The following is an 18,293-nucleotide window of genomic DNA, read 5'->3' as shown; positions in this document are numbered from 1 at the left end:
TTTTTACCCCTCTTCTAGATTAAATTTTCCCAAAATATTAGTAGGTAAATTTCATTGAATGATAATTGTATATCACCTAATGATGGATAACGCACTAAGCACTCTAATTATGCTTTTATTAGAGATTAGAACAAGTATTATTTTCATAGAATTTAATTATTATATTTTACTCAACATTGTTAAAATTATGGTTTAATATAAGATTAACTTTAAGACTGCTTGTTTTAAACTTTAAACATTAAATATAATTTTGATTAATATCATTCTTGATTTTTATTGTGTTGAAGCTCAAAATGTGTTTGAATATTTTAGAATAAAAATAAAATATTTTTAGTGAGTTTTGCATTCTTATTAATTCAGTTGTTACTTTAACTGTTTAGGTTCGAAAGAATTTGTGAGTTGAAAAAGAACTTTTGACTTACAAAACTTTTTGTAATCCACTGAAATGAGCTGAGTTGCATATCGGTTTGCTTCAAAATAATCAGGTCAAAAGTGAGAGATTTATTTTTTCCCCATAAATACTCATTTTTTTGTTTTGTTTTTTAAATTAATTGTATCTATTCATCTCTTTCTAAATATGCAACATTAAATTGGTTTCACATGTGTCTAAATGCTGTGTGTCAGGAAGATATTAGCATTGCTTCTTAACAAAATACACACGTTCTGGTCTCTGTCAATCAATCCGACTCACATACACTTCTTTATTCTTACATATTTTCAAATTTCTAGAAAAATTACTTAACAATCAGATATTGTCCACAATCTTCAAAAATTAAAGCAGAATTAAATAGTGTAATCGACAAAATTCAAAGTAAGCCTGTTCTTCTTATTCATTAAAGTTTTACTTAACAAATGCATGAGTCTCTCTTGGATTTAAAGTGAAATTTCTTAGGTTCTAGTATTTATTGACAATTTTATTACATCAGGATTAGGAAATGGAATATGATTGAGAGAAATTGCTCTTAATTAAATAAAATATGTCTTTCATCATCAATTTCCATTAATTCTGACTTTAAGAAAGAAATTACGGATTTATGATTGCTGAAGTATGATATAAATAATTTAGACGGAAATTTTCTAAATAATGAGAGAATACTGTGTCAAACGTAGTTCCCTATCTGACTGTAAATAGGCAATTGTCAGTATTCAATTTTATTTGATATAATTTTCAAAGTTATGCTAGTTAATAATGGATAGGAATTAAAAAATAGAAAAAATGACAGTTGATATCTGATGATACTGGATAATTGATGTTTGTATATATCATATAACTCTATGCTTCTTAATAGGGAATAAGAATAAATGAACAATTTGCTCTACCACACTTAGGTATTTATTATGTGGAAGGAGCATCAGGGTAGGAGGGAGGAGTTGTCCAGGTGCTTGCTTCTAGAAATGGGGAAGCGTTACACTTTTTTGTCTGATCCAGGCCAATTTCCTCTTTTCAAGTTTCATTTCAAAATTTTTGAATAACTATGTAAATTTACTTCTTATCTTTTTGTGTTGAATACTTGACAAAATTAGGCGAGTTAGTATGGTACTAAATATAAATGCTGGTAAGTAAGTAAGTAATTTTGTAAATTTAATGTAAAGAGTTTTTAATAGGCGGTAATCTTGTAAGGATTATGTATGGTAACTGTGTTAAATAATTGTTAATAAATAATTGTATTCTATTTGTTGATGTTGTTTACATATTAAATTTTTTTATTACAATAAGAGCTGTTGAATTACATGTTAATTATAAAAATAGTCAAAGCTTTCTATTAATTAATGACTGAATTTTTTCTCACAACCTGTCTGTATTGTTTTACTGTCATCTATGTTTATGGCATTGTTTTCTGTATTGTATTTTTTTTTGTTTTTAGATGTTAGCTATTTTATGGATTATTTTCTTTTCTATTAATTAATATATTATTTCAATTTCCTCTAAGTTCATGTTAGCAAATTTTCGTATCTATCTACTTTTATCTATCAACCTATGTTGGAAATCTATTTTATTAGTAGTTTCTATTATTATCTTATTTTTTCCTTTAGATTTATTTGAATTTTTATAGTAGCCATTCTTATAGTTTTTCATAATTTAATTAATTAATTTTTATTAGTTCCTTAATTCTATTTGTTCATACCTTTTTCCTCAAGTCTGCTGGTTTTTTTTCTGAAGGCAGTCTCCTATCCCTGCACAAAAGGACAAGAAAAAAAGTAGATATAAATATATTTTTATCAAACTTTTTTGACCCACAATATTGTTTATGGAATTCAGTAAAACATTAAATTCTTGCCATTTCCAATCCTTCTTATTAATAATTTTTTTTTCAATTCCTTAATAATCCTTCTTGTGTTATGAATATACTAATTTACAACGAACTCAATTACAACAAAATTCTGTAAATCTTAATATAATTAATAATATTTGATTGAATGCAGGTTTTATCAGTAGTACTGATGGCACTGACGGCAGAAGTTCAAGCGCTCCGACTATGACCATAGTTCAGCCATCTTCTCTCATAGAAAAAATGGGTGTATATCTCGATGAAAAACTGCAATATTTATTTTATAATGTTGGATTATGTGAGTAACGTTTATTTATAATTTATTGTCAATTTTAGGAAGTTTTATATAACATACTTATACTACACAATTAACAGAGAGTGTGACTGGCGGGTTTGTGGAACCCTTAGCTATATTTATTTGTCTTTTATTTTCGTTCTTAGAATTATTTTTTTCTAGAGGTTGAAAATAAATAAGTAGGTGCTGTAAAAAATTTCTTACATATTGAGCGGATGATATATGTAATTCTTTTCTTATTAAATATAGACAAATAATGTTACTGGGTCTAGCAGGCCCACCTGTCATCAGAAAGCAATCACTGATATTGCATTGTGGGTTAATTATGAAAAATGCTTTAATTCTCTGAACCCTCATTGAAATAGAAGTCCTGGGAAAAGCAAACCATTGTAGAGAGTATAGAAAAGTAAGAGTAATTTTAGAGTAAAAATCTTACAATATAATCTTAAAACAGAATATGAGTTTCTGGGAAATTTAGAATACTTTTTAAAATCATTGCAGTAGTTCCTCTATTAGTCCTCTCTCCAAGTTATTCTGGTAGGTTACTGATGCTAATAGGTCGAGAGATCAATTTTCCTTTAAAGAATATATATGTGCACTATATTTATATTATATTTTTATAATATAAAATATACAATACACTATATTTATATTATATTTTTGGAACGGTTACATCTAATATTTAGTTGTGAAATGTATTTTTCTGCTTCATGTTATAATTATAATCTTTTAAGGCATCTCATGATTAAGAATTGTCGTTTAATAGGTAAGAAATTAAGCATGGAGTTTTGCTTAATCAAAATTTTTATTATCTGATATAATTTGAAAATCTGTATAAAATTTAATTGGTATTTGATGAATTCTTAATATTCAAAGTAGTTAAACATTTTTTTTTCAAATGATTGCGTGTTCTAAAATTTGTATTAACTGTTAAGAAGAAGCTAACTGTTCATATGAATATCAATTCAAGTTTTTACATTTGGAATTCTCTAGCTACATTTTTGTACTAGTCCTGATGAAATTTAATTGTTGCATAAGGATCAAAATTTCTATCTTTAATTAGTTAAGTCCTGTTAATAGTTTTAGTCTTGTTTTTGAAACCTTAGATGTTTATTATATAGGTATATGTATTTATTCATTAAATTAATGAAATAATAATAATGATAGGGTGTGCTACTCGTCCATGGTTGACCCTGCTTATTGGTGCTTGTGTCGTTACTGGCCTCGGTCATGGAATCAAATACTTATACATCACAACTGACCCGGTGGAACTGTGGGCTGCTCCAAATAGCAGGTCGCGCCTGGAGAGGAACTTCTTTGATGAAAACTTCATGCCATTCTACAGAACAGAACAAATTATTATCCATGCTGTTGGTCTTGAAAATGTATGACCAATTTTTCTTAATATCATTATTTTTTATTTTTCACAATCACCAATATAAACTTTATGGTATTTTCTAGATTAAACATAACACATCTAATGGTGTGATTGAGTTTGGACCTGTTTTTCATGAAGAATTTCTTAAAGAAGTATTAAGTCTTCAACGAGAAATACAAGCTGTAAGTAAGAAAAGACATTCATTTTCTATATTATTGGACATATTTCATAATTTATATATATTTTAATTCAATTTATTACTAATTGATTGAAACACATATTATTCAGCTGGGGAGTGAAGATAACAGTGGATTAGAAAAAATTTGTTATGCCCCCTTGACATCAACTTTCACAGGGCCAACTGCGGTGAAAGATTGTGTACTGCAGAGTATTTGGGGATACTTTCAAGATGACATTGAAACTTTCGAGGATACTTCTGTAGATGAAAATGGATTCACTGTAAATTATCTGGATCGAATCAAGGATTGTACCCAGTAAGAAATAGAATATTGTTATTTATAATTCTTTGCAATTTTTGAAAAATTAAATAGGTATTGTTATTTGTAAATTTTCATTCTGATCAGTTTTTTTTTTTAATTTGTGTTTTATTTCCTCTTATCTGGTGTTATCCAATCTGAAATAAGAAAAAAAGAAAAAACTAATAAACAAATATTTATTAAACATAAGAAAGTATTTTTCACAACATTAATTATGATTTTCTTTTAGAGTAGTTTATGATTGATTAGACCATTATAAGTGTTATGATAACAAGGCTACAACTAATATTTGCGAATAATATTTTCTAGTTTTGACCTACAGGACCCGGTTTCATTTAATGTGCACTATGCAACAGTTGATAAAATTCCTGACAGGAGATTAAATTTTAACTATATATCTTTCAAAAAATTTCTACTACATCTTAATAATCATTTATTTTTAATTGAAGTATGATTTGTTTGTCTTGAAATGATTGGCAACAACTTTTCTTTTTGTTGACATCTGTTGGTCATAACGGTTATGCTCATTTTAAAACGGTCTGCCTTCCAAGCTGCCCATTCTAAAGTGCACTTACTAAAACTTTGGTGGTCTTTTATTCTTTCATGGAATTTTATATTTTAGCCCATTTATAGACTGCCTGGATCTACACAGCTGATGTGTTTAATTATAATTATGAAAAATCTGTATTGTATTTTTTGAACACTTTTAGTTCAATACATGATATTTTTAATAATATTGTGATGTATGGTAAGGTATCGTATCCCATTTATCATTCAATCAACAAAGGATTATTAAGCATAAATTACTATTTGTAATTTTTTTATTTGTATTAATTCAGTTATCGATACTTTGTTTAATTTAATTTTTTTTATTTTTTAGGAATCCATATAATATCAATTGCCTGGCCCTTTACAAAGGTCCTGTCGATCCTGCCATTGCACTTGGAGGCTTCTTGGCACCTGGAGAGAGTTTATCAAAAAATGCAACATATGAAAAAGCTACTGCTGTTATATTGTCATTTCTTGTCAACAATTATCACAATAAAACAAAACTTGTTCCTGCATTAAATTGGGAACAAAAGTAAGTTTTTTATTTACTTTTTATCTATTTTAACCCAAGGTAAAAACAATTAAATAAAACTGACTACTAACCACTTCATTTCAATTGAACGAAAAACTTTAATTTTAATTTAAACAGTTTCAACTCTTTGATACATAGTTTAAGCTTAAAAGAGAAGGGATCGTGCTTTCTTCTTTTTTTTTCTTTTGTAATATATATTATTTTTCAACTGCTATAATAAAACAATACTAAAAATAACAGAAAAATTAGTGATTAATTTATGAAAGAAGATAGTCAGGAATTTTTGACCACCATTTAGATCATCTTCCTTCATCGTATGCCGTCAATTAAAGATCTTTTAATATGATTAATTAATAGACTAACTTGAAGATTATATCTTACTGTAGTAATTTGTCTCAGAATGCTTTTATTTGTGTTTGTGTATAAAAGTAGGTTGGGAAAAAGGTTAATATTTATTATATGTTCCCTATTTGTGTTGTATATTAAATATAAAGGCTAAATCTTCGCAAAGAATTGCCATAACTGCTTGGTGCTGACTGGAAACAATTACATGCTCAACTTAAGAATATTATCTTTTTGTTCTCAGATTTATCCACTTCATGAAAAACTGGACTGCTACTAGAAAACCAGAATATATGGATGTTGCATTCACCTCAGAAAGGTCAATAGAAGATGAATTAGACAGAGAATCCAAGTCTGATATTTTCACAATTCTTGTTTCATACATAATCATGTTTATCTATATAGCCATTGCTCTTGGCCATATTAGGAGTTGTGGAACATTGTTGGTATGTACATTATTTTATCTGATTTATTTGATGTCTAGTAAATATATAAATAATTGCATTATTATTCATCATTTATTGTTTAAAGTAATTGAGAGGTACTGGGTAGTACTTTTGCTCTTTTGTAACAGATTACTTTATAATACCATTTTTTTTATTTTCTTTGTTTTTGATGCTTTCAGATGGATAGTAAAATTACTCTTGGCCTTGGAGGAGTATTTATCGTGATTGCTTCAGTTATCTCATCAATTGGTTTCTTTGGTTTCATGAAAATTCCAGCCACATTAATCATAATGGAGGTAAGGGGAACTTATTTTGAATATTTTGTGATATTGATGGATTTTTACTCTTAAAATATATCTGAAGTAAATTAAAAAAAAAAAAAAATATCAAGAAGTAAAGTTTATACCAGACTAAAACTAATTAATAACTTAAAGAGTTAAATCTAGAAAAAAACATCTACCTCAATTTCTATTTATATTATTATTTTAATGAACAAAGTGGTACAGAAGTAAATCGCTGTGATATTGACTCAAAGAACTCAGGTTCGAATCCATCTATGTTAGATAATTTTTATTCTGTTACTGTTGCCATGAATTCAGCCCTATAGGGTTCTGGAGCCCTCCTGGAATCCACTTAGCCTCATTAAGTGGGTACTCTTAAATGGGGATGGCATGGGGAGATGAGTGACCCCTGTGTCTTAATACACATGTCGTGGACCTTCAGGTTGGGGGTTGAGCAAGGTGCTAATAACACAATAATAATTGGGCTACATAATTGATAAAGATGCAAAAAGAACTGTATGTAGCAAACTAGGAAATAGTAGCCCTAGATAGGCAGGTGTGGAGAAGGTTGGTTTGGGTAGTCTCAAGATCTACAAGATCTGTAGAGATGACTGAAAAAGGAAAATAACATTTTATAAATTGTGTGTTGTTAACTTGAGATTGATTATGACCCATACAAGAGTCAAATAAACTGGCAAAATTAGTAATGAAAAGTCAAACTTTATGTACTCTGGTTGAATATAAATTTGAAGATGCATTCATTTTTCAGTTTACTTCATATTACCACTAATATTTTATTTTTATTGTATCTACAAAGAATAACAACTTATAATTAAATCATTATAGTTGAGGCTGACGTGGGAAAGATATTCACCAAATATTTAATGTCTGTTTATTCATGGAAAATACAAGCATTCAGGCCTGCAGTATGGAAAAATCAGTAAGTCAATCAGTAGAGTGGTTGATTCACAAGTCACAATTTTTTGTTTGTTTTTAAAAAATAAAAGCCCGTTTTATATTTTGAACAATTTTTTGCCCCTATTTTAAAAGTTTATTTTTGTGACTTGTTTCTTTCCAATATCAGCCTCCATCACTAAAAATTAAATTTTTATTACTTGAAAGAGTGTGATAAAATTAATAAATTGAATCTTTATAATAAATGTTTTTAATTATTTACTATTTTTGTTATGTTGCTAATAAGTCACTTCACTGTCTACAGGTTATACCCTTTCTAGTCCTTGCTGTTGGAGTTGATAACATATTTATTTTAGTCCAAACGCATCAAAGGTTGCCAAAATTAGAAGGGGAAACCCATGAAGAACATATTGCCAGGGTTCTTGGACATATTGGCCCCTCAATTTTATTAACCAGTCTTTCAGAATCAGCTTGTTTCTTTTTAGGTAACTTTATCTTACTTATCTTTATTATATCTAAATATATTCTGGAAAAAAGATCTTTTATAAAACAGGTTAGATGAGAAGTATTACAGTATAATAGCTTAATTTTGATAAAATTTGATATGGTGTTCAAAATGTTTATTTTAAAAACTGAGACAGATGTCTTCAAACTTACAAAAACAGTTAGGTATTCTAGTATCTTAAAGGAGTTCAAATTATATAACACAGCAGTTAAATACATATATGTGATAATTTATAATAGTTTAATTTTTACTACTCCCATTCATGTTTCTTTAGTTAAGAAAATAACTATAAATAAGCAATTAAAATTGAGTAGCAATAAGCAAAAACCAACTTGAAACATCCACAAGTTAGTTGATAAATTATACCTACTTATTGTAAATAGATGTCGACTTTCAAAAACTCTTCCTTTAGGGCTTCATAAATGGTTTGCAGGTGTCTTTAATGCTTGAAAGTTAACACTGAGAGATGCCAGTGCCGTAATAGAGGTACATCTCTAGATCTCTCTAGTGGCTAAAAATCGTAAAGTAACCATAATCTATTCCTCAAAAATGATTAGGTTTTGTAAATGTATTGTTTCTAGTAGAATTAAAATTCCTTTCTTCAAGACTGAGAATTTAAATATATCTTTCTTCATGTAACCTCAAAAAATTGATATAGCTTTGACCCTCCATTGCCTGTTCTTGGCTCAAATACTAAACAATCCACGAATGGTCGAATTGAAGCCTTTATGAAGGCTGTTGGAGTTAGTGCAGCATCATCTACAACTTCTTCATCCCTAGTTATATTGAATGTTGTTATTACATTAAAAGTTTATAAAAAATGTTATTTGGTGTTATTGGGTTGGGTATTATGAGGTCAAAGTTTTTTATATATAGTTTTTATTTCTTGATGGAAATAAAATTTTAAAAAAGATATTTGACAAAGAACTGTGTGTAGTAAAGATTATTTTGTTTATTACCAATGTTACGTATGTGATTTACATTATTTATTATGTTAGTTTTTTTCTATTCAGTTACTGATTTGTTTAGTTTGAATACCTTTTTCTTTTTATATTTTATTTATTACTTGATTTATGTTACTTTTCATTAATTTTCCTGACTTTTATTTTTATTCCTTAGTTAGTATTATCAGATGTTGTGCTTGTTATATTAAAGTTTTAAAATTACTTAAACATGATCCTTCTTCTGGCATTCTATTGGAAAAATATGTGATCCATATGATATGGAACAGATATTATGGTTACAAGACAAGTGACAATGGGTTTCTTAAAATTAACGCCCTCCTTTCCAGATTAGGGTGATGAATTTTGAAATAAGTTTAGTATTTGTTGATGTTAAGTTGTAGAGCTTATGAAAAAAGGTTTTTGGAAAAAGTGGCTACTGGTAACTTAAAGCAATTATTCTCTTAAAAGAAAATAAGTTTACATTTTGGGGTTAGAGGACACATTATGAATAGGTAATGGGTTTACACCATCGATAGTATATATTTAAGAAATAAAATGAAATGATTAGCTTATTGATCGAATACTTGTATCATTTACATTAAATACTGTTTTTACTTGTTTTTTTATTTTTACCTTTTGACACTTGCAAGTTTTATTAATATTCCTAGGAGGCCTCTCAGATATGCCAGCTGTGAAAGCTTTTGCACTATATGCTGGAATGGCATTATTTTTAGACTTCTTATTCCAAATAACCTGTTTTGTGAGTTTACTTTCCCTCGACACACTCCGGCAATCTGTAAGTATACAAAATTTTGTTAATGTATGAATTTAAACACAAAAAAGTAATTTCTTGTGTAAAGTATTTTTTTTTCCAACTTCATTTCTTGCTGATAATGTCTTTTACTACTGATAATAGTTATGAAATATTCATTATATTTATGTTTTTTTATATTAAAATGGTTACAGTATTGATAGAAATGAAGTTAGTAGTAGAAATATTATTGAAAATATTGGTAAGATGATCATATGAAATGAAAGACACTTTAGTAACTTTTTCTTATGTTTTTTATCCATGCCTCTCACTTTTTCTTTTACGTGAATGAATTTATGTTATTTGCATTTTACTTCTTCATTAACAGAGATAGAAAGCTTTGTATTCATGTAGAAAATAAATAAAATTTGTACTAGGAATCAAAAATTTTCTCATGGATTTTACATACATTGTAGACAGCGAGAAAAAAATTTGGTTCTGTGTTTGGCCATAATTTATTGAATCCTTTATCCTATTTTGATGAAATTTTCAAAGATTGTGTGGGTTGGTGCCTAGCCGGTTGCATATTTATTTTATTTGATTTATTCCATTACTTTAGCTTACGTATGAGCATTTGTATTTTCCCCAGCCCACCTATATTTCGAAAATGCCTCATCTGATTTGGTTTTAAGTTTTAAGGGAAGTTGAAGATATGGTGTTGAAGTGTTGATATGGTGAAGTATAAATTTTAGCTTATTCCATCCTCTACTTTTACTTAGGTTTGCACAAATGTATTTTTCTCTATCCATTTTGCTATCCATGCACTCTTATGTCCAAATCTACAGTTATAAAGACACTAAATTTGTGTTCATATAAACAAAACTAAAATACAAAGACCTAACAGTATTAATTTTTACACAGAGCTGGTCTCTGGCATAAGAATAAATCACTAGAGGGAATATTTATTCCTCTAGGAAAGTGTACCTCAGTATTTCAATCAGAAATACTCGCTATAAGTTGTTGTGCAAATACTCTATTAGAAGAAGGGCTGGCCTGGAAGAAAAATAACAATCTATACAGACAACCAGGCAGCAACAGAGGCACTCAACAACCCCGTACATGATCAAGAGTTGTTGGTTAGCATTGAATAGGTTCTGGGACACTGTGGGTGGCATACCAGGTAATGACCATGGTGACAGGTTAGCAAGGACTGTAACTCCGGAGACCATATGTATGGGCCTTAGCTACGTAAAAAGTAAATAAACATGACTTATGGCTTCAAAGCTAAACTATATTAAAGCTTAACAAAAGACAGCTCCATTCTAAGCTGTTCCTGGATGAACTCTTTGTGACAACTGAAGTGTAATATTGCTTCAATTGGGTCACTTCAAGGAAAATCACAGGGATTTTTACTGCTCTCTATGAAGTTTCTATAACTCTGAGGATGAAACAGCATATCAAATTATCTGTTAGTGTGCCTGGTTTGCTGGTTTAAGGTTTTTGTATTATTTGGTGGGAACTGCATAATGGACCCAAAACTGTGAATTGATTAATCCATTAAGTGTAGTACGATTTGGATGATGACACACAGTAGGCCTTAGATGCTAAAGTGCTCCAAACCAAATGTAAAAAAAAAAGGACACGATCTTATTGAAATTTGACCAAATTTCGTGTCCTATTTTCTCTTGCCCATGTAAAAAACTAATGGATACACTTCTGTTTCAACAATTGCTTGTCCTGCAGACTGTATTCCCAAACAGCTATTCATTAACCTTGAAACATAGATCATTATGTTCCCAATAGAAATAGAGAGCAAATGGATAGGTCCCTGTAAAAGTGATTTTCAGAAAAGAATGTGATCAACATACTTCGCAGATTTTTTCTCTCTAGTTCTATGACTGTATTTCTTAAATACTGATAATAATATTTATAAAATTATATAAATGATGTAATTTATTAAAATTGAAATTATTCTGATTGTAGGAGAACAGACTAGACGTGGCTTGCTGTGTCCATGCATCAAGGAAAGGTGATCCACCCGGTGATGGCCTGTTGTATAGATTGTTTAAGTCATTTTATGTGCCATTCCTCATGCACAAAATGACTAGGCCAGCGGTAATGATATTATTTTTTGGTTGGCTCTGTGTTTCCATTTCAACACTACCATCTATTGATGTTGGGCTGGACCAAGAACTTTCAATGCCTGAGGATTCCTATGTACATAAATATTTCAGGGTTAGTAGCATTTAAATATATCATTGAGTTCAATTTTTATATTGTTTATTTTTTGGAATGTTCATATAGTACATTATAACTTGAAAATGTATCTATTACACATTAACTGATACTACTTTATATAAATAATGAAATTATGCTGATTTAAAGAGAAGCCCAGGCAGAGTTGGGAAAATATTATTCGAATGACGAGAGACAAATAATTTTTATTTGTGAATTTTCTATTCGAATTATTCGTACAAATCATATGATTAACTATCTAAATACTTTTACATTCATCATTATTTTACACGAATAATCAATTATTCGTACAAAACATATGATTAACCATCCGATTACTTTTTTTATTCGTCATTATTTTACACGAATAATCAATTATTCGGGAAAAACAATTCGAATAACCATTTGAATACTTTTATATTCGACCATTTTATAGAAAAATAGTCTCTTATTCGAAAAAATTGAATGATTAACAATCCAATTATGTTTGTATTTGTATAAAGACAACATTTTTTGTCTTACAGCTATACATAGATATATATTATGATCGCGTACAGATTAATTTTAACTTTTCTGATTTCTTACGTATAAGGATCCCTTTTTATGTTTCGGGATATGTAGAATATGAAAATACTATCGATTTATTTTAACTTTTCTGATTTCGAACATGTTAAGGTCCCTTTGTATGTTTCGGGATATGTAGAATATGAAAATACTATCGATTTATTTTAACTTTTCTGATTTCTAACAGTTAAGGTCCCTTTATATGTTTCGGGATATGTAGAATTTGAAAATGCTATTGATTCTAAGACCGTGTATCGATTAATTTTAACTTTCTTGATTTCTAACATGTTAGGGTCACTTTATATATGTTGAGATATGTAGAAAAAGAAAATGCTATCGATTTTAAGATTACCTATCAATTTATTTGAACTTTCTTGATTTCCAACATGTTAGGGTACCTTTATGTTTTGAGATATGTAGAGTATGAAAATACTCTCGATTTATTTTAACTTTTCTGATTTCTAACATGTTAGGGCTTCTTTATGTTTTGAGATATGCAGATTTCTTATCTTAGTTAAAATAAATCGATACACGATCTTAAAATCGATAGTATTTTCATATTCTACATATCTCAAAACATATAAAGTAACCCTAACATGTTTGGGATCAAGAAAGTTAAAATAAATTGAAACGCGATCATAAAATCAATACCATTTTCATTTTTGGCATATATTGAAACATATAAAGAGACCGTAACATGTTAGAAATCAAAAAAGTTCATATAAATCGATAAGCGATCACAAAATCGATATCATTTTCATATTCTGCATTCCTCAAAATGTATAAAGGGCCCCTAACTTGTTAGAAATCGGAAAAGTAAAAATAACTCGATACGAGATCTTAAAATCGATATAATTTTCATAATCTGCATATCCATAAACCTAAAAATTGGTCCCTATGTATTAGAAATAAAAAAAATTAAAATAAATCAATACGTGATCTTAAAATCGATATCTTTTTCATATTCTGCATTCCTCAAAACATATAAAAGGACAGTAGCATGTTAGAAATCAAGAAAGTTAAAATAAATCGATACGCCATGTTAAAATCGATAGCATTTTCATAATCTACATATCCAAAAACCTAAAAATTGGTCCCTATGTATTAGAAATAAAAATAAATCGATATGGGATCTTAAAATCGATAGCATTTTCATTTTGTACTCGTCTGAATATGTGAAATAGGACCCTCATACATTAGAAATTGAAGGTGGTAAAAAAATAAGTGAATTTAAAAAAAAAAATCAAATTTTTATTCGAATAATATGTATTCGACTAATTTTTTATTCGATTGAAATAGTATTTTAAATATTCGAATAAAAAAGTATTTGGATTGTTAGTCGTATTTTTATTCGAATAAAAATTTATTCATCTCTCGTCAATTGATTAAAAAAGTATTCAGCTTTTGTCAATCGAATAATTTTTGCCCAACTCTGAGCCCAGGGATGTTTGTAATATTTTCAGAGATTGTCTGAAATTCAAAATATTTATCATCATTCAAAGTTATAATGAAGATTATATAATATTTTATAATTTTTCTTTGGAATGATAGAAATTTTTGAAATTGCATCTTTATAATTATAAACTAAAAAAAGGACTGTGAGTAAGATGAAGTTTTAGGATGGTAATAATATAATTTTATAACAGTCTTAATTTTCTTGTTTGTTTAAAAAAAAAAATTAAATTATTTTTAGTAGATTATAAGTATAGTTTTTGTTTCTCTTCCCCTTTCTTTTTGTGACTTACTGTCTCCTAAATAAGTAACCTCCGTTTTCTCAAGATTAATTTTAAATTTTATTTTATTTAAATTGAGATTTCAATTTATTGATTTTGATTCTTTTTAGTTTCTATTAAAGTTGTTTTGTGATTTATTTGTAAAATTTTGTATTTTTGTTTTATTTTTAGTACCTCAAAGAATTCCTGTCCATTGGTGCACCTGTTTATTTTGTATTGAAACCTGGTCTTAACATGTCAGATACGCAAATGCAAAATCTTATTTGTGGCGGGCAGTGGTGTAATGTGGATTCATTAACGGCACAGATCTATAGTGCTTCAAAACAGTCTAACACGACATTCATTGGAAGACCAGCTACATCATGGTTAGATGACTACATCGACTGGTCTAGTACCCCTGGTTGCTGCAAGTATTTTGAAGCTAACGAATCCTTCTGTCCTCACCAAGGTAACACGATGGCTGCTAATTTTTATCTTATATTAATTTTATTCAATACTTATTTTTATTCTTCTTTATACACCCCAGATTCAGATAATCGAGATATAACTTGTATCTAACCCTTTTTCCAGAACAAGATAATATTAATATTTTTTAAAAATAAATAATTTAATTTTTATCCATTTTATTTTTCTTACAAGTCCAACCTTTCGGCCAATCCGGTCATCCTCAGGGACAATCTTATTACAATTTTGGAACTAAATGATTTAAAAACTCAACTTCATGCAGGATATTCTGTCCAGGTCAAAACAACACTTTCTAATTAGTCAATTTTCAAATTAAAAAAAAAATTAAAATTCATTTATCACAGTCACTATTTGTTAGAACTTAGCGACAATCATAACAGTGCTTGTAACCTTCTTCCTAGTTGCTTTTATTAAACAAAAACTTATGAAGTTAAAGCTAAATGGCTTTAAGCAACAGATATATATTTTATAAAAAAAAGCATTTTGTTCTTTTAAGCTATTTATTTTATTGATGATATTTAATTGCTAATTATGATTTAATTATCAACTAATTTAGTGAAATATGATTAATATTAGGTATCTTTTTCATTCCATGGTACTATTCAAATACTTTAGCATTACGTTCATTAGAAGTCGGTCATCTTGAGGAACAATTATACTGATTAGCTCTCAAAATGAAGCTAGTTAAATTCAATTTGAAGTAGACTGTAGTGGTTTTTGTCAGGAATTGTAATTTCCTTGATATTACGTGATAAAATAGAAAAAAAATCTGTTCTTTTTTTTTTTTTTAAATCAGTATCTGTTTCTAATTAATCATATAGAGCTCTATTAGGGATTAAATTTTAGCAGATTTCCTCTTCTTTAAGAAAAACTTCAAAGTTTTTTTTGTGTTGTAATAATTTTCCAAAATAATGTGGATGGATTGAAAAATAACCAAGAATTTTATCTTCAATAAAATACACTTTTGGTTGTCTTACATAGTTGGCTGTTAAAATTTTTATTGTCAGTGGTCAAGGGTTTATTGTCAAATCCAAACATCAAAAAATCATAACTGCCTAACCTTTTTATTTGTTTTTTTTTCCATGACTTTTTGGACTAATTATGATTTTAAATATGTCAAAAGATAGTAATAAAATATTATACAAAGTTCATTTGTGGAATTATTGAAAAGGTGATCTCCAAAGTTTATCTAATACAGGCTGAATGCTGCCTGTTGTTTTTCAGTTACATGAATTTATTTTGGTGTCTGAATTTTCAGATTACTCTTGCAAAGATTGTGACATTGGTTTTAATGCGCACAATAAACGACCTGATACTGTGAGTTTTGCAAAATATTTGCCCTCCTTCCTAGAAGATAATCCAGATGAGACATGTTCTAAAGCTGGGCATGCTGCTTATGGAAATGTATGTTTTAATTTTATGTCAATTGAATTTTTTTAATAAATTACTGAATACAAATTACATAATTGAATTTAAATAATCTTACAGGCAGTGAGCTATAAGCTTTCTGAGAAAGGCCAATTGGCACATGTTCAATCTTCTTACTTTATGGCATTCCATACAATCCTCAAGACTTCATCAGACTACTACGGTGCCCTTAGGGAAGCTCGAGTGATATCTGATAATATTACCAACATGATCAACACCAACTTAAAGACTATGGGTTCCAATGTTACTGTAGAAGTGTTTCCTTATAGGTAAGGTTATTTTCAGAATATATATTTGTTAACTGATATGTTTAAAGTACTTACTTTAGTTTTTTAAATCTAAATCTGGGTTAGTTATTAATTCAAACAAGTTTATTATTAATGAATGATGACATTATTTGGTGAAATAAGATTAATCTCAGTGGGTAAGACTGGCTGTTGCAGATAATTATTTATTGTGTCACTGTAGCTATGAGTTAATCCTTTGGGTTCTGGAACTCTCCTGGGGTGCACTCAGTCTCTATAAAGTGTGTACCCTTAATTGGGGAAAAACCTGGGGATTGAGTGTGATCTCAAGATTTGGTCAACCAAATCCTTGTATCATAGTTGTTCAAGAAACAGTACTTACAAAGTACCAATCCCCTGTTCCTTTATGGGTTGTAGCGGTTCATATTATTGTTATTATTAATCTTAGATTTTTTTAGAATAGAAAAATATCTATTCCAATAAAATTTTTGATAAAAAAGTGGTAGTACATACTACAATTGTAGATGCAATTGCACAACCTATGTAAAAGTATCTTTAAACAGTATTTTCCTTTAATTTATTGGTTCAGTTTTTTATCTGAAAAATGGCTTATCTTACAGAAATAATGTATATAATGAAAAGAGGTTTTGTTTATGAATATTAATGTTTGAAACTTTAAACATTAATAAGGGAAGGGTAAAATAAATCTGTAGGTTATTTATTTATTTTTAATTTTTTTATGAGACCTTAGCTATGCATAGTCAATTTTATAAGTCAAATGAGAAAAAAAATATTCTACTTTTCCCATCTAATTCTATCATTCTTTTTTTTGCCTTGTGGACTGATCAGTATATTGTGTATACACTATTGGAGTGTTTTAAAGTTTTATTTAAATTTTTTGGCTCTTTAATCCATTTCTATTAAAATACTTATGTATTTATAAATATAGTGATAAACACATAACAATATATTGAATGTATGATTTGATACAAAAAGTACTCAAATAATTGTAACTAGGTCCAACAAACTTACCTGTTTCATTTCCTGTATAAGTAAAGTGAAAACTAAAAGTATTGCTCATTCTTATTCATTTCTTCATATATGACAAGTTTTGGGAGCATATATCCTCAAAAAATATGTTAATAGCATATCTTTCTTAATCTATGCAAATTTTCTTCAATTTTTTATGATAAAACTAATTTACAATACTGAAGTGAAATTATAATTATAAGTGTTATTTATCCTTTACAAGAATGTTATACATACTAATAGAAAAAAAGAATATTTTTTTCATAATTCATAAGCTCATCTTTCTTTATTTCTGCATTTATAACAAACAATAAGTTCTTAAAGAACATATGTCCTCAAAAGATGTTAAAAGCTTAAGTCTCTTTATCTATGTAAATGGCTAATGAATCTAACCATGATTTAAGTAATAGATTTACTAAAGTTTCCAATATATCATTAACAGCAGTACAACAAAAAATTTGTATTAATATAACATAGTCAAAGTCAAATAGCAATATATTTTAAAAACAATATTTTATTGTTTCTTTACTATTTCACTGTTTATCAAGTTATTAAAAGCATCTAGGAATGTACAGTTATTCAAGTCATCCATAGTAAACAATGACAAATTAAAAACATGCCTAAATAAATACGATTGAAAAAATATTCACTCTTCCAATTAATATAACTAAAATAATAGTTCAACTAACTGCAAAAAGATCGCAGCACAAATCGAGAAATGTAGAAAATGTTAGTCCCAATCTGCCCCGCCAGGTGTCAGCACCACCAACAGCCGTTTCCAAATTCAAATATAGTAGGAAAATATTTATAATGTTAATTCGACTAACTGATAAAAGATAGCAGCACCAATCAAGGAGGTTGAAAAAATTAGTTCCAATAACCGCCACAA

The 18,293-nt window shown here is 28.4% G+C and overlaps 1 protein-coding gene across 9 annotated transcripts in view; it reads left to right on the top strand.

The window, feature by feature from the left end:
- The window catches only part of Npc1a (Niemann-Pick type C-1a), a 91,250-nt gene that overhangs the window by 58,427 nt on the left and 14,530 nt on the right, over positions 1 to 18,293 (top strand). For all 9 annotated transcript variants that reach the window (XR_010843000.1, XR_010843002.1, XR_010843001.1 and 6 more), the window contains 13 exons: positions 2,425 to 2,568; positions 3,733 to 3,950; positions 4,027 to 4,125; positions 4,232 to 4,437; positions 5,321 to 5,521; positions 6,108 to 6,309; positions 6,489 to 6,605; positions 7,810 to 7,990; positions 9,623 to 9,750; positions 11,689 to 11,940; positions 14,409 to 14,685; positions 15,961 to 16,106; positions 16,191 to 16,399. Coding sequence is in view for 6 of the 9 variants with exons in the window: in XM_067045930.1 (XP_066902031.1) it covers positions 2,425 to 2,568; positions 3,733 to 3,950; positions 4,027 to 4,125; positions 4,232 to 4,437; positions 5,321 to 5,521; positions 6,108 to 6,309; positions 6,489 to 6,605; positions 7,810 to 7,990; positions 9,623 to 9,750; positions 11,689 to 11,940; positions 14,409 to 14,685; positions 15,961 to 16,106; positions 16,191 to 16,399 (2,380 nt within the window). In the remaining 3 variants the exon portion in view is untranslated. The remainder of the gene's footprint in view (positions 1 to 2,424; positions 2,569 to 3,732; positions 3,951 to 4,026; positions 4,126 to 4,231; positions 4,438 to 5,320; positions 5,522 to 6,107; positions 6,310 to 6,488; positions 6,606 to 7,809; positions 7,991 to 9,622; positions 9,751 to 11,688; positions 11,941 to 14,408; positions 14,686 to 15,960; positions 16,107 to 16,190; positions 16,400 to 18,293) is intronic.

The sequence above is a fragment of the Halyomorpha halys genome, unplaced genomic scaffold (assembly GCF_000696795.3).
Source record: "Halyomorpha halys isolate HHAL.00 unplaced genomic scaffold, Hhal_1.1 Scaffold453.1, whole genome shotgun sequence".
Taxonomy (NCBI): domain Eukaryota; kingdom Metazoa; phylum Arthropoda; class Insecta; order Hemiptera; family Pentatomidae; genus Halyomorpha; species Halyomorpha halys.
The sequence above is the reverse complement of the archived record's forward strand: the minus strand, read 5'-3'. Positions and strand labels throughout refer to the sequence as shown.